General features: G+C 31.9%; 1 protein-coding gene and 1 long non-coding RNA gene across 2 annotated transcripts in view; one reads left to right on the forward strand and one right to left on the reverse strand.

Moving 5' to 3' along the window:
* The window catches only part of LOC118199505 (diuretic hormone receptor-like), a 509054-nt gene extending 502300 nt beyond the window's left edge, over window positions 1-6754 (forward strand). The window contains exon 13 of the mRNA XM_085817429.1: window positions 1955-6754. Within this exon, the coding sequence (XP_085673555.1) occupies window positions 1955-2209 (255 nt within the window). The 3' untranslated portion in view covers window positions 2210-6754. The remainder of the gene's footprint in view (window positions 1-1954) is intronic.
* The window catches only part of LOC118181749 (uncharacterized), a 273477-nt gene that overhangs the window by 212707 nt on the left and 35794 nt on the right, over window positions 1-24976 (reverse strand). The gene's annotated exons all lie outside the window — the stretch shown is intronic.

Raw genomic sequence — 24976 nt, forward strand, 5'->3', positions numbered from 1 at the left:
TTTTTTGATGTGCGTCCGCGCTGAAATTCTAATCATTTGCATATCTCACCTCCGCTAACGTATGTTGTAAATTTCATGTTATTTGTATGCTTCATTCAGGATGTTGCATTTACCGTGGCCAGTAGTGTATTTCCAATCGTGTCAATTCTTCACAAATAATTGAAATTCCTACGAAAGCACTCTTACGCTTGCAGACTATTTCAGAGTTGAAGTCATTATTTCATACAGCACTTGGTAAAATAAATACTGAAAAGTATCTTCTCTTGGCCTTTTTCTCCTAAGAGCAAAATTTTATTGTGATTTATTTTCAGAACAGAAAAAGATGATAATGTAATTATTTTGTAAATTTGAAGGAGGCTAAACTAATTTTAATAAAACAGAGAATAACTGAACGCAGATCCGCTCAAACTTTAAAACCTGACACAAATCTGAAAAATTGTTCCTATTAAATGTTTTTATTATTTTTATTTTAACACTTAAACCTATTATATTTCACCCATGCTTAGTTTTTAGTACAGACTTGTTCTTCACTCGCTATTGTTCTGCCTCTTCTAGTGATATTATAATATAAGAAATTATGAATGTAAATATAGCACTTAAATTTCTGAATTAATGTGTAAATTCGTTGCTCGATATACGCTTCGTTTCTGAATTAATGATATTCGTTCTAAGAATCTATGGGGGATTAAATGCCACCCCATTGGAAAAAATTGTTGAAAAAAAAGATATAAAAACAAAGCAAGAAAAATGATAAAAGAGAATAAAAAAATTGCATGCATTAATTTTGTAGTATTCCACAACAACTATATTACAAATTGAATATAATCATCGTTGTCAATATTATTAATTTCAATTCTCCCCATGTACAACACCGGCTCGTACCATTAGCATATTTTATGTAGAAAATTATCATACTTGTTATAGATATTTACATATTACTAAGATAGATAGCATTGCGAATTAGATATTAACATGGAATGGTACATAAGAACAAATTTGATAATGCATTGGACCTATGATACAGTATGAATGTAAATATAGCACTTAAATTTCTGAATTAATGAGTAAATTCGTTGCTCGAATTCTTTCTTATATATGTCACTTAAATATATATATAATCAATAACTCGAGATTCTGAAATTGATATCAAGTAAAATTTTTATTTTTCCACTTATATGCATATATATACATATTTCTCATTTATGAAACCTTAGAAGCAATTGTCATTATTTGAAAAAAATTAACGACGACATGATAAATGATTTTATTTTATCGGAACATTTTCATCATCTAACAAACATATCTGAATCCTACATCCCTTCTTGTGTTTTCTTTAGAAATGCTGTTTGTTTAATTCGAGATTATAAAAGAATCGAAAGTTAAACTATCAGAGTAGTTAAAGTAGAAAGTTATTCAAGTTTTGAAAGCTGACCTGAATTATGTCTGATCTTTATCGTTATTGAAGCTGACCTGAATTATGTCTGATCTTTATCGTTATTGAAGCTGACCTGAATTATGTCTGATCTTTATCGTTATTGAAGCTGACCTGAATTATGTCTGATCTTTATCGTTATTGAAGCTGACCTGAATTATGTCTGATCTTTATCGTTATTGAAGCTGACCTGAATTATGTCTGATCTTTATCGTTATTGAAGCTGACCTGAATTATGTCTGATCTTTATCGTTATTGAAGCAAGCTGCTTTTACCGATGCAGAGCTTTGCACTGACACTGACGTCTAAACTCTTCCAGCGATGCACAATTGCAGTAAATGCTCATTTTGAAGAAGTTACAAACAACATTTAATTCAGATCTTTTTTTAATAGCATAGTAAACTGCCTCTCTCTCTGATTTTTCCTGATGAATTACCAAATGATTAGAAGAATTCATCTATATATATTAATTCCCATTTATTAAGTGGTTAACATTTTAATTAAAATCATTCGTATTTACAGGTTCAAAATTCCCTGAAACACCATTTGGAAAGATGGAGGACACAAAAATCTGTTGGCAAAAGTCCACGACATTCTGTGGGGCATCTCTCTCCACATCAAGGTGAAAGCATGGCTTTATACAGCACTAAAAGTGTCCGTGACAGTTGCACCAGTTTTACGACAACGACAACAGTCGTCAATGTTCCAAACCGATCGCCGAATACCAGACGCAGTGGTTCTTCTAATCATCTTGCTGTCCAAGATGATATGTTGTAAAATGCATCTTTTCTGAAGCATTTCCATTGAAGTAATACAGTTTGATGTATGATTCTCCTAGCTGAAAAGCAGATTATTTTCCTCCACGAAACTAGCTTTGAAATTGGTGTTTTCCAAAAAGTTATTAATGAGAGAATCAGTACTACTTTCTTCGTGTCACGATAGAATTTGTAATCATATCTCTCAGAGTTATAAATTCTTGTAGTATATTCTATATCTCAAGTAAAGGTGCTACCTAAATCCCAGCAAGGACTTCACATACGTCCAATTTTAATATTTTCTCCACGCGACTGTAATAAATTCAATCTAAAGTAAGTTTAAAAAATAAAATCTCGTTCGTTTGCTTAAATTGTTGAGGCTTAAGTACTACTGTATTTTTACTGTATTGGACACCATAGCTACACTGGACAAAAGCGTTTTGTAATGTAACTGAACTGGACCCTGAAATTGCTTGCTACACTAAATTGATAGATTGCTAATTGAGGTTTATACTTCCGTTAAAAGATAAAAGTTATTGAGTATTGAAACCAGCACAAAATACATAAATCAAATGTTCAGATTTTTTTGAAATTACAACTGACCATTTCACAAATTTGATAAAATTATTCTTTAAACTGAAGCAGCTTACTACATATAAATATTCTTTGTAATCGTCGTAATCAGATCGTGTTACGCATGCATGCTGCAATTATTTCCATGAGTTTTAAAGGAATTTGCAAAAATAGAAGACTGAAAAAAGTACTATCTCTTCAATAATAACTGTTCTATCTTCTGTACAATTAGATAACATAGAAGCACTGGTCCTAGAGTTTATCGCAAACGTTCATTTAGATACTTGTGCTACGAAATAGCTGCTGATGAGATATTTGAATATTTTCCACATTAATGGTCACGAAAAATGTGTTCGATCATAAGGCCTATGTGATGAAGAAAATGTAATTTGAAGGCATTCAGTTTTTAAATCAACAACTTGTTTTCTATTCTTTAATTTTTCTGGTTTTTATGACTGATATTTTATGACGAATGCATTTGAAACCAAATGCAATATTATGCTGTTATAGACTGTCTTACGCACGATGCATCCATTAACCATAAACTCTTAAAGATGTGTTTTACGCTCATTTTAAGCTATTAAAGTTTTCGTGAAATGTCTCAAGCTATTTCAAATGAAAGATAAAAATAGTAGTGCTTTTGCTTGCTGATTAAATTTACATTTATATATGTCTTTTATATGTGTCACTTTTAAAATGTATATTTCTTAATCCATTGTATGCCCAATTTTAATTTTAATTTCTCAATATATATTTACATTGTTACAGCTCAATGATGTCCATCAGTATTGTTTAATAATATAATCATGATTAGTTTAAGTCCGTTTTTTACGTCCAGTTTTACATTCAGTCTTCTTTTTAACCGAGATTATACAGCCGGAATAGCAGAACAGGATTTCCAATTCCGGATGTTCAGACTCATTATGTGACACATTTAGAAAGCACACAGGTGCAAAAATTCTTAGAACTTTTTGGATCCTTTCATTTTCTGATGGAAACTATAATTGCTGATATGAAGTCTATTAATGACAAAGAAACATCCTCTTTTAATTTAAAACGTTGGCTCCATCTTAAGCGAAAAATCTTGCATTGTTTGTCACGTTAAGGAATCAGGATATACGAAACTTTTCAGCTACAAAATTTCTAGAATGTTTTGTATGTAATAATAAAGATAGATCTGCAGTTTTTCATATGCTGTGTACAAAGACGATACGAAATGATTTAAGCTAATGCAACGGTTATGAAAATACGTAGGTTAATATTAAAATATTCGTGAACGAAACGACGAGAAATATTATATTCTACTTCTGGTGCTAGATCATGGCTTTAATGCTCGGTTGTGGATTCGCATTATCTCAAAACATACCCACTGCAAAATCATCTCACAGTACACATTGTCTTTTCCCATCTTGTTTGGTGGCAATAAAGGAAACGAATAATGTTAGCACATTATCAAATTCAACTATATTTAAGTATAATGTCAGTTAGAGAACTTGAATCTGTCTATACTTCTTAAGCAACATTTTCAGTCTACTACAATTATAATTATTCTAAATAAATAAAAATTAGTTTAATAAACGGTTAATTATTTTCTATGCCCATTTTTAACTATTTCCTTCAAATGTTCATGTATTAAGTGAAACATTTTCATAATTATAGCTTTTTCATTTCTTTACTTTTTTATAGATTTTGTTTCAGACTGCGAGCTAACTTTCGTGCTAACTGAAAAATAATTTAAAACTTTGTTACTAAATATTTTGGTCCTTTGTCACGAAGGGTGTTCTTCTTTTTAAGTTTGTTGCTCGAAGTACAGTAGCCATCTTAATCAATAGCGTTCAGTCGCTTTTCTCTAATAGTCCCTATTTCAGATTTAGAACACGTCAGTCAAAAGTTAAAAAGCGTGAACGTGGTTCCCTGTTTATGTAGGTAAGAAACATTTATATTAATTGCAAACCTTTTGAATAGTAATACACTCTGAGACGCTTTTTGTCACTTAGTGAATCTTGAAGCTAATTTTTGAACCTATAACGTAAACTTTTGAATCTAATAATTGCAGTTAAGACACAGTGGCTTATGTATCTTTTATTATTATTAAATAACAAAACCTCATTTTACACAAACAAAATTTGGAAACGTATATTGCAAAACTTCTCTAAATAACGCATAGAAAAAAAGAATGTTACTTTCTTTCTGGAATTTTAAAAAAATTCTAGACATAATTCTGAATTTATTTAATCTTAACAATACGCGACACAGGAATATGCAAAATAAAAAATTGCCACATGGACATGTTTAGTCATAGTTGAAACTCAACAAGCAAATGAAAAATATTCACGAAATAACATTCTAATATGATGGAATACATTGAAGCAAAATAAAATACCGTCTTTACTGAAAAGATATCGGATTAAATAGTGAAAGGAAATAATTTAATGCTCTTAAACCCTTTCCGGCACGCTACCGGCACGCTTAATGTCGGAGTTTTGATTAAAAAAAAAAAAAAAAAGTACGCAGTCTAATTATGCCTAGAGGACTGCACAAGTCACATTTTGTGAAGCACTTATCGTTTTAATTCAGTGGGTGTGCCCAAAGTGGCCACTGATTAAATAGAGCTTCGAAAAGAGTGCTGAAAAGAGCATTGTTGTCAATGAACTGACCGATGAGGTGCGGAGAAACAAAGAATACAGACTCTCAGTTGTCCTAGATTATCGGTGAGCCCGATCTGGGCACATCTAGGGTTCGCCGTTTGCTTTTAGGCAAGATTTCAAGGTAAAAATTTAAAAATAATATAGAATAAGGAGATTAGCATACAGCCAAAAAAATAACATAGAAATTTCTTTCAAACAATTCCTTTTATACCCTAAAAAAATCTGAAAGATTTCTTTGAAAAATGATTGTCTTAAAAAATTAAACATGGTAAAATACATGGACTGGTTTGTGTTGAGCTGCCATCTACTATAAATAAAGAAGGCTCAGAGTAACCTATAGTAACATATATTTCCTTTTTCATTCAATTTTTCTGTGCGTACAGAAGAAAATTTTTAGGTGTGTCCAAGGAAATTTTTAGGTGTGTCCAGACCGGACACACCTAAAAATGTGCCGCAAAGGGTTAACTAATCAAATAATTATAACGCAAGTAACTTTATACAACTCCTCTTCTTTTTTCTATTTTTATTATACTGGATTTTTCATAGCCAATTACTAATATTTTTCTAAAAAAAAAAGAATTAATTATATAATAAGTTTTTAAGTTTAAAACAACAAAGTTAATAACAAAATTTTTAAATTCCTGTAAACTACTTTATGCTGATGTAATTTCTGTTCCTTTTCCGGTTATAAGTTCTTCAGTTTTCTATTTGATTATTGAGATAAAAATTATTAATTAATTCAAGAAACCTTAAAAAAATGGAGTGAAAATATGCAAATATGCTTCATTTCTTCTGACGAAGACGCATGTCTCCGTAAGGTGCTCTATTTTTCATTACAGTATTATAAAAATGGAAAGTTTCTTTTCTGAGTTATTTTCTACCATTACATTTTGCATCCAGGTTGTTTTCCCTTGCTTTGTTTTCTACCACAAATGTTTTGTCTAACGATGTTTTCGCCTCTTGTTTTGTCTTCTGCATTATACTTTTTGTGCCGCATGTTATGTGCCGCATATGAAGTTTATGCCGCAATATATTCGGATAATACCGTATAAGGATGTACGAAAGTCACTAATTTAACATTTAGTTAACTGAGTCATGAAATATAGCATTGAACTTATGAATTTATATAATTTGCCAAAAGTTAATAAGCTCTTTTAATGTTTTTAGCTCAATTTTATTTATATATTTTCGTGTCACTCATGGCAGATCATCATTAAAAGTTGTTTTTGTTAAAAATTTATTAAATATTCTATTTATGTGTATCACTTTTATCTTTACTTTGTACAAAAGATTTCTCTGTGTGTCATGTTTATGTGAGCTCTTAATAAATGATGCCGTACCTTCTCTTTCATATTTCTAATTTTGTTTTAAAGTTTATCTAAAGCGTAATGATGCCATTAGAAAGAAAACATTTCTCGTAATATTAACATGTAAAGCAAAACAAAGAATTGCATTAACTTTGCAAAAACAATTCTTTGTTTTTGCAAATATAAAGCTCATGAATGTTGTGCAGTATGCTCCCTAATCATATTAATAGGATACACGAATTAAATATAGTTTTTTCTTAAAATATCTTTATGTTCTGTAAATGTTTATGATGCGCAAAAAGAACAGAAATGACACTTAAGAGTATATTTCTGAGAACATTTAAATGAACGTGCATGTCCATTTGACTCCGTTTTAGGTATCTGAAATATCTAGCTAAATTTCACTTCTAACGTTTTAATGATAAGCAAACACTGTCAATAAATCTACAAGCTGTGGTTCTTCAAATGTTGAGCGATAGATATAAGATTCTTCGGAAAATTCCTTAAATTTATGATTTTACAAGGTATTTTCCTCGCCTTCTTAGCATGCCTTCGTAGTATAGTGGTCTGCACGCTCAGCGCGTATTCCAGAGGTTCGATTCCCGGCGAAGGCGTTGCTTACTTTTTCATCACTCCTGCTTCCAAAATTATCTAATGACTTTACAGTGGTGCCCGAACTAAAACGCTTTGCATAAGGGGATCGCATGGGATGCGCCCGCTTGGAAGGTTTCTGGGAAATCGGACGCAGTTCCTGACCAGGGCAGGCGTTCGTCTCTGCTGTTCTGTATGTACGGTCAGAATAAAGGTCTCTTGTTTCCAAATTGGATTATAAAATGGTTTTAAAAGGGATTCGGATGGACCTTTTTTATGACATCTGTACGTACGGACGAACGTACGCAACTATCCCGAAAACGTGAAAACGGTGAAGAAGATTACTTTCTAAATTGAAGAAAGTAGCCTTCATAAACGTAACGGCACCTTCATGCCGGCACACCGCTATGTTACTCCGATTTTCGTTTGCTTTGCCATAAATTAAGAAGATGACATAACCCCCGGCACATTTATTCAAAATCATTTCCCCTGCAGAAAATTACAGACATTTTTACGAGAACAAAGAAGTAAAAAGTTTTGGCTGGATGTTACCGTCTTTTAAGACAGCGTGCTCACGGAAAAAATCATCATTTACATTAAAGACATTTTTTAAAGCCATAATTTTTTAAAACGGTTATGCATCTTTATTTTAGTCGCAGGAATTTGTCGAAATTGAGAAGGGCTTTGCTTTAAATGGAAGGGTTATTGATATTATTTTTACAAACTTTTCTGGGTGACTCAGTATACTAAATTGCTTCGTGATCTGTTATTCATTTATTTGCTTTTTTAAGCATTTTAGCAGATAAGATTTATAATAATTTATATTTAGTCTAAGAATTCGCTCAAAGCTGTTTAAAATCTGTAAGTAATCGTCTTCGTTTTCTGTAATTAAAATAAAAAATCAGAATACAGGTAAACATTTGCAAAATTAATTATCGTTAACAGGATTAAAGAACAAAAAGGTTTTTCGAATTGATAAAAATAGCAATTATTAAATTTTGATCTATGGATCATAACATGAAAATTACGAAATGTATAGTTTAAATACTTTAGATCTATTTTTTAACTTAAATAATTATAGTCGAATTCTTAGACTTTCATGTTAATGAATAGACAGCATACATATTAAGATTAATACAAATTCAAAATAGCAGAATAATAGAAAAAATGAGGATGAAAATAAGTAAAGCTTTCTAAGAAGACCACCCAGTGTTTAAGATGATTCTCTCATCTTAAATAGGATTTTAATTAATATCTCTGATTTTAGCTTTTTTAGTCCAAAGGGGCTTTGTCCCTGAATGACTATTGTTTTCGTTTTCCGATTTTGCGTTGAATCACTATAAATGTCCGTTTCACGTTTCAAACTGTTTCCAGCAAATGTTAGAGTCTTGCGTTATATTTGAAAAAATTAAATAATGAAAAATCTGCATAAATGTATCTATATTCCTCGCATTGTGATAAAGCAACGGTACCTAGAGCCACCGAATTTTGAATGACGTAATCCTCCTACGAATGAGGGCATGTAGAAGACCAAATTTGAAACTTTTAATTTGTTTTATTATCGATTTCATATTTTGTAAAACTTTAACGAATTTAGTAACAAACTTAACGATTTCAAAGCGAGCAATGGCAACACTATAGGGAAGGACAAAAAAAAAAAAAAAAAAAAAAAAAAAAAAAAACCTTTTTTATCTCCAGCGCGCGGAGCTGTGTATCGGAAATTTTAAAGATATATTCATTTTAAAATTATTTTGCGACATTGCTATTAAACTGAATTTTATGGTTTAAGTGCAAAGCACATGATATTTAATAAATAAAGGTAACACACAAAACGTTCACAAAACGCGCCCTTGGACGTAATTTAAAATCTGAAACCTTCCTTTTTTTAAACAAAAGTGGACGTCGACCTTTTCCATGACCCAGAAAAGAACTATAAAAAGTTTAGTGACGATAGCTATAGCAGTGACTGAGTTATTAGCGAACAAACACACAGACTTTCTTCTTTATAAATGTAGATAGATAGCGAAAGTATCCGATGCCAGTTAAGTTAAATTAGGAGTAATGCATCTAACAACAGAGAGAACGATACCGCTGTTATATGCAAAAATTACGATTCATAGTCATATATTTTTGAGTTTGATGCGATATGGAAACCACATAAACAATTTCGATAGAAAAAAGAACTAATTCTCTCTTATTGTATCAGCAACAATGGCACGCAGTTTTTAATTATTTTTGTCTTTCTAATCCAATGGTCGTAAAACACACAAAGAGACATTCTTCTTTATATGTATCATTTTGTAAAACTTATAAAATTTTTTATTAACAAACTCTACGATTTTAAAGCGAGCAGTAGCAACACTTTCCGAAATAAAGCATTTTTATCTCCAATGCGTGAGATTGATGCCACTGGGAAAAATGAGTGCGAAAATTTAGCGCTTTCAGAACTTTTAATTAATATTTCTGCTGATTAATGTCATGCGAAGATGGGAATAGTCGAAATGGCTTGCGACGAAATTTTGAAATCGGGAATAATGTATTTAATGTTTGGCTATTCTATTTTTATTTCATCGTAAAACTTAGAAATTTTTTATTAGCGAACCTCTAGGATTTGAAAGCGAACACTGGCAACAACTTTCGAAATAAAGCAGATTTTCATCTCCAGCTTGCGGGACTGTTGCCACTCGGAAAATTGAGGGTGAAAATTATCCTTTTTCTGAGTTTTTAATTAACAATTCTGATTGTAGCTACTTTTTAGGAAACAAGTGGACGTCGACCTTTTTGAGGACTTAGATGAAAGTCGTAGAAAGTTTGGCGACTATAGCTATCGTAGTGGCTGAGTTATTAGAGGACAAACAGACTGTTTTCTTTATATATATAAATTATTTCTCAAAGATATCATGAAAAGTTTTTTTTTTTTAATTTTATTTACAATGGTGAGCATTAGCCGTTATAGGCTTTGGCCACTAGTAAAGGCGGAAGCGGTTGTTACTTTCTTATGGGGACACCTAATAGGCAGGCCACTGTTACTTCTTATGAAAGAACAGACAATTTATATCCATGCCTCTTCTAGGATTCAGACGCCGACACTTTGGTACCGCAATCAGTGTCAGTAAACATTTTCCCGTCTGGGCGGCAATCACGAGATGCAATGGTACAACAATTACACTATTTGCGCATAAAATTATCATAATAATGATAATAAACTAGAAGTTGCTTACACATACACACACACACACATACCAAAATACGCATAAATCCAGTTACTGGATGTTAGACAGATATCCTCAGTGGGCATGATTTGTTTGGTTAATAACTGGGGATTGGAATTAAGATTTATCCACACTTATAAATCTTTAAATAATTATTTATCTACGTAATCTTGCTATGAACGGCGAATTCAAATATTATAACAATAAATGTAACAGCCATTTTTCGAAGTCAAAATACAATTAAGCTCAAGGTAGCAAACGATTTGTCATATGCTGGCTTCTGCTATTACTAATTTCTTCGAAACTACGCTAGTTCCTTCTTATTACTAATTCCCTCGGAACTATTAACCAAATTTTTTAATAGCCCATTGCCGACCGAGCTGTAAAGTTTCTGAACGCTGATAGTTCGGTTCGAGGTTTGAATCTCTGCGATCGGACTAGCTGTATGAGAAATTTTGTGGCTTTCCACATGTGTAAGGTGGATATGAACCAGTTTCTCTTAACAGACCTTCCGGGGCATCTTTTCCGTAGATGAATACCACTGTGTGGGTAGGTGTAATTAAACTAAAAAGAAAAATGCTTTAGTAGTGAGTATAAAAATAGTAGGAATGCAATTTTGGAACTTAATATAAAATATAAGAAGAAAGTTGCAAATATATTTGTTCATAATTTTACTGAACGAGGAAACGGAAATTATTTTGCTAGGAATTGCTTAGTTTATAGTATAGTCTTATGATAATATACCGTCACTGAATTTGTTTAACTTTACGAAACTGTGGTATACTGCTGATAATTTTTATTTTACAGGAATATTATTTTTACTATTTTATATTTATTTTTTACTCCTAAGAAGCTTATAAAATGTAAGAATTTTAATTTTCCAGAATTTTCATGTGCGGCGTTGACATTATTTCCATAAAATACATTACCTTTTTTTGAGAGAAACTTTCTACCTGGAAGTGCATACTTAGATAGTTAATTCAAAAAATAAGTATGTAATCACTTTTTCTCAAGTACTCTGCATATCGAATCTCCGAGCACTGCCATCATTTCTTGAAATGGAAAACATTTTTCATTTCTGAAAATTTCTTTTGAATGATCGTACTAGAACCTATCAGAATGTTCGCAACTGTGTAAAAAAGTAACTACTTTGTCTACCAACCGCTTACCTCTTAAAGAAAATTAGTGAACTCTTAAAGAAAACTTTACAAATGAATATAAGCACAGAATTTGCCTCCGTATGCATTATCCTGAAGCATGTGATGTACTATATGCACTTTTCCCCGGTTCTATTGTAAAATCTATTTTTACTTTACCTTCACTTCTATGTCCTGTTACAAATAATTTGTTTGTATTAATTTCTAAAATTAATCTGTTAATCTCCTTATCCGAATGTGGTTGACAAACTAGTTCCAAAATATGAAATTTCCAGCTACGTACAATTTTCATTAAGAATGTAAAAAGATTAAAAACAAATGTTACTATGTTTAATGTATTTCCGATTAATAAAGAATTATCTAAGGGGAAACTTTCGTAAAAATTAAATTTAACTTTTGAAAATTTAAATGCAAACACAGATCGCTTTTCATTAAAATACTTGTACGGGAAGGAAAAATTATTATTCAATGTTATAATGACAGCAGATTACCAAATTTTAAATAAATTTAATCGTTAAAATTTAAAATTTGTTTCAGGACTAATATTTGCTTCATTCATGGTGGAATCAAATTCTGTGGTAAAACGTTCAAATTAAATATAAGAATCAAACCACAATAATGAAATTTTAAAATTATTGTCTCCCGCATCAAACAGCTCGGTTTTGAATCCAGGAGAAAGCTTGGATATTTGTAAATGTAGAGTGTCTGTGAGGCATGGGCGCTCTCAAAATCTGCGGCGATCCGAAATTTCTCTCGAGAGGTTGGTGGTAGGGTAAGAGAAGTGGGAAACCCTCTAACTCGTCTCCTCGGGTGCTCTTCTTCAAAACTGGGAGCGAAATTGAGCAATGTCGTAATGTCACCTGTATGGTGCCCACGGCTGTTGTCAATGTCAAAGATTTGTTCTCTGTAAAAGCAAGCTTTTACACGATATGAGACGAGCGAGATTAATCACGGCACAACAACAACACAAAACTTATTTTATAATAATGCTTCAGAATAAAATAAAATTGGTATTACATGATAAGTCTTAGAATATATAAGAAAATATATACATAATTCTGAAGAATTTATAGAAAATACTTTTCGAATTTATAATTGTATTTTAACCATGCGCTTTTATTCAAACTATATTTAATTCTTTTTGCTTGCAGCTGTGCATCATACGACATAAAAATTGTATAATTTATACCAACAATATTTTATTATTATTCAAGATTACAGGGGGTGTTTGCGCGTTGTTAGAACGATTTCTAGCCTTTTTTAATATTTAAAATGCAAAGAGTATTTTTATAGTGTCTGATCTAATAGCCATTTTCTGGGCTATAAGTTTGCATTGTTATTTCCACAATAGAAGGGCTTTTTATTAAAATTTCTAGAGGTACTGTTTTCCATTCTTTATTCACTATTTTTCAAAGTTCATCAATCATGGTGGGTTTGCGCTTATAAAGAGCTCTGTGATCCAGTAAATCATGAGAATAAGATTATTCATATTTTTACATTTCCCATTAATCCATATCCTTATATTTCAACAGTATCATGCCCAGCCGTAAATGGCACGCCTTTCTGCTCCTCCAAAGCTAGCCTTATCAGCGCAACGCCAGATCTCTCTTTACTGAAGCATGTGTGGGCTCTCATGAGCAGAACGTATCCCTATCCCTTGATAGCGCAATCTTACTGTCCAACTGGACCGTGTATAGCAAGCGATGATCTCGCAATAAGACATTCGCCAACTCTACGAGTCCAATGCCCAGGGCCAGAAAATGACTAATGAATTATTGATTTTAGTTGCGCTTGTATTTCCTGAATAAAATGTTCAATCCCCATGACACTGTTAAGGTTTTGTTTTTAATGCATGTAAGCCGCATATACTGAGTGTCGTCCCATTCGGATAATTCCTTTCTGGTGCGTTGTTTTTTATGTTATACAAAGTAGTTTGTTTAAACACGTACTTTTACATGCGCAAACAAGAAAATATTGTTTAACTATTTTTAGCTGTTCAGTATTCCGAGTATTTTTTTTTTTTTTTTTTTTTTTTTTTTTTTTTTTTGTTTTTTGTTGTTTGTTTAATGCAATAGAGCAAAACACACAAGATCTGTTTTTTCTAGAAGAATGCATTCTGTAAAGACATTTTGAAGGAAACTGGCTTATATTTACATTACACAGAAACAAAATCATGAAATCTCCATCCGGCAAATTTGTCCTCAGGGCTTTGAACTTCTTCGAACAACTAGTTTTCAGCAGCCTTATCCATTCACCACTGGAGGGATCTGTGCTTTAAAGAACCGTACTCACTTTATATGTTTCTATGCTATTGGAAGAACGGGAAAATTCGAATTAATTACATATCCAATATTCTAGGTTCTGTATGATTTTCTGAAACGCAATCTATCAGAAAACAGAAATTTTCTGCAATATGTTAATTTATTATCAATTTGAGAGCTTCTTATTTTAATAATATCGATGCTTTATTTTTAAGGAATTCTTACTAAAGTACATATAAGCAGAATTTGCATTTTAATATAAATGGTAAAAGTTTAAATATTTACCTACCTAAAACTTGATTTTTAAGATTATTTCGCAAAATTAATTGTATAAAAAGTAACTTAATTCAGAAATAAATTAGGGATAAGAACCTCTAATGAACGCCTAAGGCGGCTTTGCCATCATTCAAAATGATTCTATCTCTCTCTCTCTGTTATTTTGGAGATAAGGCATTTCAGAAATATTAATATACATACAGCTGACAAAAATCTATCTTAAACGCTACAAATATAATATATATTTGACTTACAAACGGAAAGATAAAGTTAAAATGGTACATAATTCAGCTCATGAAGCTACAAGTCAAGAATATTTTTATGTTACCTTATAAGATATTTCTCCCGACTTCTTAACGTGTCTTCGTGGTGTAGTGATCTGCACTCTGGGCGCGTATTACAGAAGTCCGTGGTTCGATTCCCGGCGAAGGCGTTGCTCATTTTTCAAGTCTCTTGCTTTCAAATAACCTAATAGCTCTACAGCCATATCTGGTAATATGGAATCAACAGAAAGGCAACTTCTAATTTTATCTCGTCATCTGAATCATTAATATCGATACGAATATATTAGAAAACAATCAATGGGAAGAGCTTAGAGCATATGAAGGAGGACTGATTTAAATAATTGTCCGCCCGTTCTGCGAGAACAGAGAAGCAAGTCCTTTGTATCTTGCTCACTTATTATCGTAGGTGGCCTCGTGTAAGATGCAGCCGACAATATCAGTTTGATCCTTCAGTTCACCCCCCCCGGAGGTTGACTCAAGAGAATTCCTGGGAAGTACTGGTTAGGATTTGTACCTAGGCAGTCTCAACCAAGGGGGTATATAAACAGTCTTCACAGGACTAGAACCCGAGTATTGTACTTAGGTTGGTTCAGGCTTGGCAGGGACCGTACTGGTACTGTCGTGTCTGTTCCTCTGGCTGTGGTGGAGCAATATGGTAGATTTTCACGACCTTCTCGATGGGGGTTTAGCCGTGGCCTTCGAGATAACATGGCCTGGTTAGCTGCGAGTGACGTCACGAAAGGCGTCCAATCCTTCCGTGACTTTCTTCGCTTCAGATTTGAATGCGAGCGTTTCGTTCGATGTTTAGAGTGTTTTGTTTTTAATAATGCATGATAATTAAATTTTCAGAGACTTGACGGGAAAACGTATATAAAAGGTCGTATATTCATTTGCAGTTAAGATTAATAACTTAATAAATATTGTTTTTTAAGAAATATTCACGAAATTTTCTGTGCCATGTTTTAGGATATTTTGTGCATTTTTTTTTTTTTTTTTCAATGTATTGTAATAATTTGTTAGGATACACTCAAAAAAGAAGGTTTTGAAATAAGTAAATAAAAAGGCTGTTATTTATTAACATTAAAATGTCTTTACAGTTTGAGAAGGAGAGGAATGAAAGAAATGAAAAGATTTAGAAATAATTCACTAACAAAAGTAAATATAATTTAGCAAATTAAAAGACATAAAAAAATTATTTTTCCTTAAAACTATAAATATTTCAGAGCTTCCAAACATTATGCAAATGTATTTTTTATTCATTTAAAATACTGTCTAATAAAATGAACAGCAGATCAAAAGCCACAGAAAACATTTAAATCTCAAAACTTTGTAAATTAAATAAATTACAATTTTGCTGCAACATTACAGATAACGAATAATTTTCACATATTTATATGTTATCTATAGCAATAATTATAATAATATTTACATCATTTAATAATATTTACATTGTTACTTATATGTAGATGCATAGTAAATAATATATTTACAAATAAAAGCCATCCATATAATGTTTTACAAAAGCGTAAAATCAATAAATTTGCCAACGAAAACCTCAAAACAACTATACATAGAACAAACCATCATTTCTGTCTAATTAGCAAAGACTGTGCAAGTTGTACTAGTATACTGAAGCAATAATTAATCGCAATTGATAATTTAATTTGAAAATTATTAAGTATTATCTAATAATAAGGAAACAGCAAAAAGATTAATAAATTTAAATGTAAAAGATACATTATTGAAAATATGTTTGAATTGCATCATATTTAGTACACTATTTTAAAAAAATAATATAATGTCATTTACATACCACTCATATCTTTTCATCACGTATTCTTGACTTTTTTAATTTTCCTTTCATCGATTTTTGTATACATATTATTTTGAAGAACTTTAGTATAATTGTTTAAACAAATATTTGAAATAGTGCACATTATTTTTTTTAATCTGCTAGAAAAAGGTATTCCACACATTAAACAAGTTTCATGAACATCAAACATGTTAATGTTTTGTACATATATCTCGGTAAGTTTGACCAGTAAAGAATGTTGTTTTTGTTTAGAATTTAGAAATAAAATTTCGTAATCAGGAGATAAAAGTTTCTGAAATATTAAGAAACACACTGTCACAACAAATACAATATTTGAAGCTGGAAGTTTTAAACCACCTCGGTTAATAAGGCTTAAATAGTTTCTGTACATCACTTCACTGCTATCTGCGTGCATTTCATGATTTTCATTATCGCAAATCAAACTCTTATCAGTAAAAAATAACGACTTGCATGAAAAACAGTCAATTTTCAGTTTAAACACGCAGTAGCCAGACACATATGTTAGGACTTCAGCTTCAGCATTATTCACTGAATCAATATCAATATCATTTAGTATTTCTATAAATGGAGAACAGTCAATTTCTTCAAGAGGTTGTACTGCACAGACATCAGATATCAACATTTTTAACTGAATTTTTCCATATCTGTTGGAAAGTAAATGAAGAATCGATTTTATTCGCAATTTTCTCTCGGATTGAAGAATTTCTTGTACAGATAGAAGATAAGATCCTCCCGACATTTGCCGATATGAAGAAAACATAGATTCTAGATTATCTGTCTGAAATTTAGCTGTAAGCATATATTTTGTGCCTCTCAACAAAAGATGTTTGATTATGAGAACCATTGTGGATGTTGTGTGAGTTAAAGCAAAGAAAGTTTCTTCACTTAAGCTACCACATCTGGGTTTTTGATTTAGCTTTTTCCATTCTTTCAACCAGTTCGAGAATGTTTCCATGAAAGTTAATCTTTCGTCATTTACTGATAGAAATGGTTCACAGTTGTGATTTCGGAGCCTAAATCCTTTCTTCGGATGATTTACGTTCATTATGTCCCACCATTTCTTTATTAGTTTTAAAAATGATCCTGTATCGTCCCAGTTAAGAAAAGAAGAATTCTGACTTGCACACATCTGTAAAGCTGCAGAAGTACTTTCATGAGAAATGTTCAGAGCAAGTTGAACATTTTGACGATCGAAGTTTGAGGGGTATAATGTTTTAAAATTTAATCGATGCGCGTATCTTATAATGGATTCTTTTTCAATGCTAAACATTTTCCTCAAGAATGAAAATTTAGGAGAAACTGTCTTGTAAAAATCATTAAAGTCGGGGCACACAAAAGTTTTCTCATCATCAGTTTGGTTTATCCAATTATTTCTGATCGACTTTAACAAATGCACAGAATCAAAAAGGAGAAATAAATCCTTTGATTCATTGACTGGATTTTCTATATGCCCAGATGCGAATCCTTTGCTAAGTTTCTGAAAAATATTGCGATTTATTCGGTTATTATCTGATATAATGCACAAAACATTAAAACCTGCATCTTCTAATAACTTCAGAACTTTTAAAATCAAACTATGAAGATCCATTGTAGTCATTTTACTCACTGGTACTAATGCAATGATGTCTTTGTAATCTGATAATAAGGAAGAAATCATGAAGGATTGAACAGACGTTGCTTCAACACCTTCAAAATTTTCAGCAAAACCAATTAATGCTTTTCCTTTATATGTCACCTTTTTTTTCACATGAACTTCATCAATCAATAGATTCACCAGTTTTTCATGTTCCAGTAGTTTTTTAGCTTTACCTTTTACATATCTGCTATTAGCTTCACTACTTGTCGATCCATCAAGCTTTAACAGGCCAAGGAGTTTTCGGAGATGATCAATGGATGGAAGGCAGATTAGCTGACTGTTATAAAGGCAACGATAACAAGCAGCTGATTTGATATATAATGAGTATGCAAAGACCAAAATGTCACTACTATACCTCCTAGCCATTTTACTTTTGTTGCACATCATCATTTGTTCTAAAATAAAATGTTCTGTTCCGTAAGTAAAATTCTCAGGTGATTTTTCTTCAATATGTGCTTTCTAGTTATATACTGATAAGTCATAGTTCGACTTTTTAATGTCTTTAACTACCATTCCTTTGGCATAATTATAAATGCTTTCAAATTCACTCCATAAAGTAAGTTTATCATTCTCATTTAATATATTTTTAAATACTTCCATTCCAATAACTTCATCTCCTATATACAGAGTCGTAGCTAGGGTTTTCAGCGCCCAGGGACAACTGAAGATTTTACGCCCCCTACTGCTTGCCAAGGATGGAAAACATTTAATTCCAAAATGTCGTAACATCAGTTTGGCGCCCCTTGGATTCTGCGCCCGGGGACAGATGCCCCCCTTGAGCTACGTCCCTGCCTATATAAACTGCTATATTTATATGAAGTGATACAAAGATACTTTTCTCGATTTTAGGATGTGGATGAAAACTGAGCAATAAAATATAAATGCCATCAACAGATTTGTGTAAAATAATATTTGAAGTATCTGAAATATTTTATTCGGTAACATAGAAGAAAAATCCTCAAATGATGCTATTTTGTCCTTTCTCAAAAATTCATTAAAAATATGTTTCTCCATCTTAGCTCTTTTTTCCTCCCTGCTCATCGTCTGAGGTGTTGGACTTTCAGATAAATATTTAGGACAGCCAGAAAAAATGCATGGGTAAGCATCGCTATTTAATTTAGGATGCCCTCTACACATCTGAATAAAAGTACCTTCGTTTGTTGGTAAATAATCATAGCGAATAATATCATCTTTTCGAAAATGTTTTTCACACACAACGCTGCGATCACTTAGAATAAAATTTTTCCTTGGAATTTTTTTGATCCATAAATCTCGTTTTACTGTATCTTTTGGAAATTTGAATACTGATACACATTCATCGGTGCCATCGTAATTGGATTTGCATGCTGGAACGCAACATCGTGCAGGCATGATGAAGACAGCTCTACATAGACGTCGATCGTTATTCTTGTTAACAAATAAGTTAACTAGTAATCTCAATTTAAAAACGAAAATATCCTTAACATTACTCAAATTTAGCAATAAAAAAGACACGAATAATAAAAAAAAAACACAGCACGCTATCAACGTAATAAGAAGTCTTCGCTTGCAGTGTCCACACAATGCAGCGCGAAGGGTGAAAGTTCAGACGCCTTACGTGACGTCAAATCACGTGATTCTGCAGCTGACCAGGCCATCTAATCTCGAAGGCCACGGTTTAGCCCTCATAGTCCCAGTGACGGGGACTGACGGAGTAAGGTGAGGCACCGAAACGAATTTACTTGCTGCCGAGGGAGTGGTGCCCCGAGGCAAAGATGACAGAGCGTCGCTTTTTTGTATTTAGTTTCTACATTTTCGCCCTTCCTGAGGCTACGTATAAAGCCGGGCAGGGACTGCGGGGTCTGCGCCGCCACTGAGGGGTCATACAAGGCCCGGATACCCAACTTTGAAAGGTTGTTCCAGGACGAGGGTCCTGGCTTTGGCGACCTGATCCTTCAGCTCAAATCTATTTTCGATGTATTTTCATCTGGAGAGAAGCAGGGATTCAAAAATCTCTCTTCTAATAGGGCTGGGTTGTTTAGGGAACAACATAGATGTTATCATAGCATAGACATCATAGTATAAACATCATAACATAGATGTTTGGATGATGAAATGGTCAGGTTTCCAGGTACGTGGATCTGAACTGTATTACGTATACATGGAATGCTACCTGAAGCCGGTAATGATAACCGCGAATAGCCCAGGTTGACGAATAAAATTTAATTTACTCAGCACCATTAAAAACAGTCTGTTGCTTGTCAATCAGGGCTGATACACTTCCTTATTTCCTACACTTTTTCGCTTATATATAATAGTTGATTATAATGCATCATACGCAGGTTGTTTGCTTAAGGGAGGGATATCTCCGATTTTCTGAGGGAAACTGAATAGTATTCACATTACTCGTGGAAAAATTTGCGATGGCGTCACCTGGGTTCGAACCCAAGCCAGATTACTTTCATTCAACCGTCTTATCGTTTGGCCACTTGTGGGCTATAATATAAAAATTCATTATTAGCCATTGATTAGCAATATCCATGGCTAATAATGAATGTTCTAGTTCATTGTTTTGTATTTATCAGATATAAAAAATATCTCTTTAAAAAGTTAAATTATTTTTACTAAATGTTTTATACGTTTTAGATTTTTCTTAACTTAGTTTTTACTTATTGGCATATTATTGCGAAAGAAATAATAAAATGATCAAAGTAAAGCATTTCATGCCACAGTTAACAGAGTAATACTTTTTTACGTCTATGCATTTGTATCATTAATCAGTTCTCATAATGATCTCGCACCATCGGGAACTGTCCTCTATGATGCCATCAGAATGCTACTATATTTCGGCTAAGTTTTCCCTGTAGTATAAAATAGTTAACTACGAACTGTTATCTACAATCCGAGGCAGTTCACCTGTCATAATAGCGTTCGCTGTACCCCACTGTCTGCAAATTTGCATCAAATTCAATCAGTGATGGGAGTATAACTCGATAACATTTGACATTAAAGATGCAGTTTGGCGAGCCCACGTTGCTATTTAATATCGACAAGACCCACATAGCACAAAAACATCCTTGGGATATCCCAAGGATGTTGCTCGCGGGATATGCGCACATCCTCAGGACATCCCGGAATATCCCGCGAACCTCCTAAACACCTCCTCCCGAGTGCTTAATGTCACATCCCGGGATATCCTCAGGACATCCTAACCAAGTCCCATCGACAGCGTATGGGATGTTATCAGGATTTGAAACACTAGTTACAATATCCCTTTAACCTCTTAAATACATATTCTCAACTGCTTAGTGTCACATCCCAGTATATATACAGAGGAAAATTCCAGTGAAAGTAGTATGTGAAGGTGTGATGATCTAAAACCTACTTTTTTTTACACAGATAGTCTCAAATCGTTCTCCTATGGTTACTATGGAAAAATCAGAAATGTTGAAAATATTTATACAACTTATTTTGTTTTTAAATCTGAATTTGTGAATATATTAAAACTGAGCAAGGAAATTAAAATGAATTATTAATACAAAATATTAAAACTGAAAATTTTGCTTTTATTTTTAAGATATTAAAAATCTTTTGATCATTTTTAAACATCCAATAGCCCCCAAATTGAATTATTCATAATTAAATTATTTTACAAAATCAGTTTCTAATTTCAGTTAATTTGTATTAAAAATTGAATAATAAAATTACCCATTTAATAATCTTTACATAAATGAATCATCTTTCTTTAAAACATGTAAAGAATTTATAGTGTTTTGATGACACTGTTGGGAAATTATTAAAAGGAAAAAATTGTATTTTTAAAACTAAATCAATTCCTAGCCTCAGAATAAATAAATATGTTTTCATAACATGAGAATGCTGCAGGCTTTTTTGTATATTTAATATTTAGTTGTAAAAATTTGACATTATGTTAACAATTCTTTATATCATTCAAAAGGTAACTCAAGAAGCTCTTCTAAAATTCTATCTTTCTGCTCACACAATTAAAAAAAAAAAAATCTGAAAGGCCTCAGATTTTAGCAGTCACTCAAAGAGGCTAAAAGTTTATGAATGCATAGATTATCAATACAGATGGGGCAGTGGAAATAGCAAAACATTTTATAAGATACTGACACCAGAAAGTTATATATCTTCTATATATTTGAAAAGTGAAGAAATATATCATGTAATTATGTAGAAATATTAAAATGTTTTCAATTAGATATATCATGAATTAAATGCATTTTAAATCAATCAGATTAAAAATTAAAAAAAAGCATTGTTAAGAACTGTGTGTAATGCTTTTAATTAGCTTGGCTTGTTAGTCAATAATATATTAGATTTTAAAGGTAAATATGTTAAATTTTGCCAAATGGCAAGACTTGAATGAAAAGCGAAACAAGTTTACGACTGACGATATGAAGTCACATTTCAAAACTAATAGCCCTTTTAGATTAAAAAAAAAAAAAAAAAAAAAGTTCTGAAAATAATTTGCAATGGTTCATTAGTATTATTTTACGCAAAATTCAGTAAAATGAAATTTACCCGTTGAAATCAGCACCAAATTAAACTTTGTAAATTCTAGCGCATGTTAAAGGTTGTCTCATCCAGAATTTTATTACATTCATTTCAGAGCAAAATAAAACAGTAATTGCCATTTATATGACAATCAATATCAAAAATTTAAATCTGCATTTTACGCAACATAGAAAAACTTCAAAAGATCTACTGTTTACCATGCAATTAAGGCATTTTATTCTGCTATCAACTTTACCACTTATTAATTCCATTAAGTATATTCTGTTTACTCATTCTGCTCAATATATGCAATGTAAAATTTTCCATAAATTTATTAATTCATTTTTATTTTGAGGTGAGCTTTTATTCAACTCTCAATGTCAACGAGAATGTTTAATTCATTTTTTATTCGGTCTCAAAAGAGAAATCAAAATACGTGGATTTATGAATCAAAATACATGAGAAATCACAGTGAGAAAAGCACTGCTACCTTAAACTGTGATTATATATAACAAATGCAGTGAATTATAGTTAAAAAATAGTGAAAATATTTATATTTCTGAACAATTTCATATATAACATTTTCAGTTTCGCATATGTGGCAATTTAAGAACCTTTTTACGTATACCAATTTTTTGAAATATCTGCAAATTTTTGTATCTTCAAGGAAAGCTTATTCTTTCACCTTTAGTATATAAGTAATGGTAATTTACCAGATAAAATTACTTAATGGGGAATACAGAAAAATATCTAACCACTTACCTTTGTGACTTCATCTGCAAAGAGACTAAAAAAGTAGTTCAGCTAAATCTGCTATAATAAATATTTATAATAATGCTAAATTATGCAATATCTATTAATATGACAAATTTTTGTAAAGCTATTTATTTGGATGAAAAATAAACACATTCAGAAATTTATGGCACTATATTATGATTAACAAAGGAAAAACACTTTTCAAAATTCAAAATAGTTTTTATTAATCCAATTTATCACATTTTATTTGAATTCATGAAAAACAATCTTATATCCATGTATTCTTATGTATATAAGAACTCTTGATAAATTGGATCTCTGTCATTGCCTTTCACAGCACCTAAAATAAGAAAACACTCACAATTACTATATGTGAATATAATTCATAATTAAATTTAAACAAATGACTATTAGAATGCAAATTAAAGGAAGCATTTAAAATATTTTAACATTTAGTACCTATAAACAGAGTAGCAATTATTTGATTTTTCGATTATAGCAAAATAAACATGGGGGATGCCTTTTAAAATTTTTTATGTCAGAAAATAAACTCAAACCACCAGCTGAACATATGAGCAGTTTCATCAATCAGCCACTGGTAGGTAACCTGGATACTGAATCAACATATAAAGTTGCCAAGATAAAGAGAGAAACAAAATTATGATAATCACATCTTACCTATTCATAAAATTATTTTAAATTCAATGTGTAGGCAAGTCCAAAAAGAGTGAGAATGAATTTATTTTGCAACACAAAGTAAAGTCTTGCAGGAGCAAAAAAAACTTGTCTCATGAGATTGGCAAGTAAAAAATAATTAACTGCATCTGGTAACATTTATCTGACAACACATAAGTAATTGTTAGCTATGTGCAGAAAATAAAATCTGATCAGGGGTGTAGCTAGAGGGGGGGAAGGGGGCATCTGTCCCCGGGTGCAGAATCCAAGGGGCGCCAAACTGATGTTAGAACATTTTAGAATTAAATGTTTTCCATCCTTGGCTAGCAGTAGGGGGTGCGAAATCTTCAGTTGTCCCTGAGCGCTGAAAACCCTAGCTATGACTCTGAATCTGATCATGTTAATGCAATTTTAAGCTTTTGAATTTAACAGCAGAAATTTACCAAAGAAGTACTTGTAACAGTAGTAAATGAAGATGTGGCTAATCTTTATTGTATGGTACACCTTGGTTTCTGTCTGAAAAAAAATCGCAAAGTGGTATTGGTTGTTTGTGAAATGTGGAAGCCCATTGCGTCAAATAAGTTTTTCGGTAACCCTAATGTTGATAATGTTGGCAAAAGTAGCCTTTGGGAAAAAAAAAAGGAGTTATTTCTGCAAATATTGCCAACGTGCTGTGATAAATTTAGTTTTGGGCTACTTTTTTTAATAGTAAACCTTTTGTACGGTCCCAGGTTTTTGGTTCTTACCATTCTTTTCAATTGCTGTGTTTGGTTGCACGGAAGTGGTATGGTCTTGTATTTTGAACATACTATTTATTATTTTGGTGTGGGTACCATCATTTGAGTATGTCTGAAGTGACTAAGAGACGAAAAATTTAATTGAATAGCTTACCTGGAAGATGGTGGTGGGAAGCCTAAACATATGCATGTGAAAAAAAAAGGTATGTTAAAAAAAATGATGTTTCATTTATTTTTTTGTCTCTGTGTGTTAATTTTTGTTAGAAGATTTGTTGTTTAATGTTTTTATGTTAGGAAATATGTATTTTTGGTAATTTATTCCTCTCTGTTTGTGTATTTTTGGTT

The sequence above is a fragment of the Stegodyphus dumicola genome, chromosome 5, assembly GCF_044657685.1.
Source record: "Stegodyphus dumicola isolate Sdum_Otavi_A_Nest chromosome 5, ASM4465768v1".
NCBI classification, from domain to species: Eukaryota; Metazoa; Arthropoda; class Arachnida; order Araneae; family Eresidae; genus Stegodyphus; species Stegodyphus dumicola.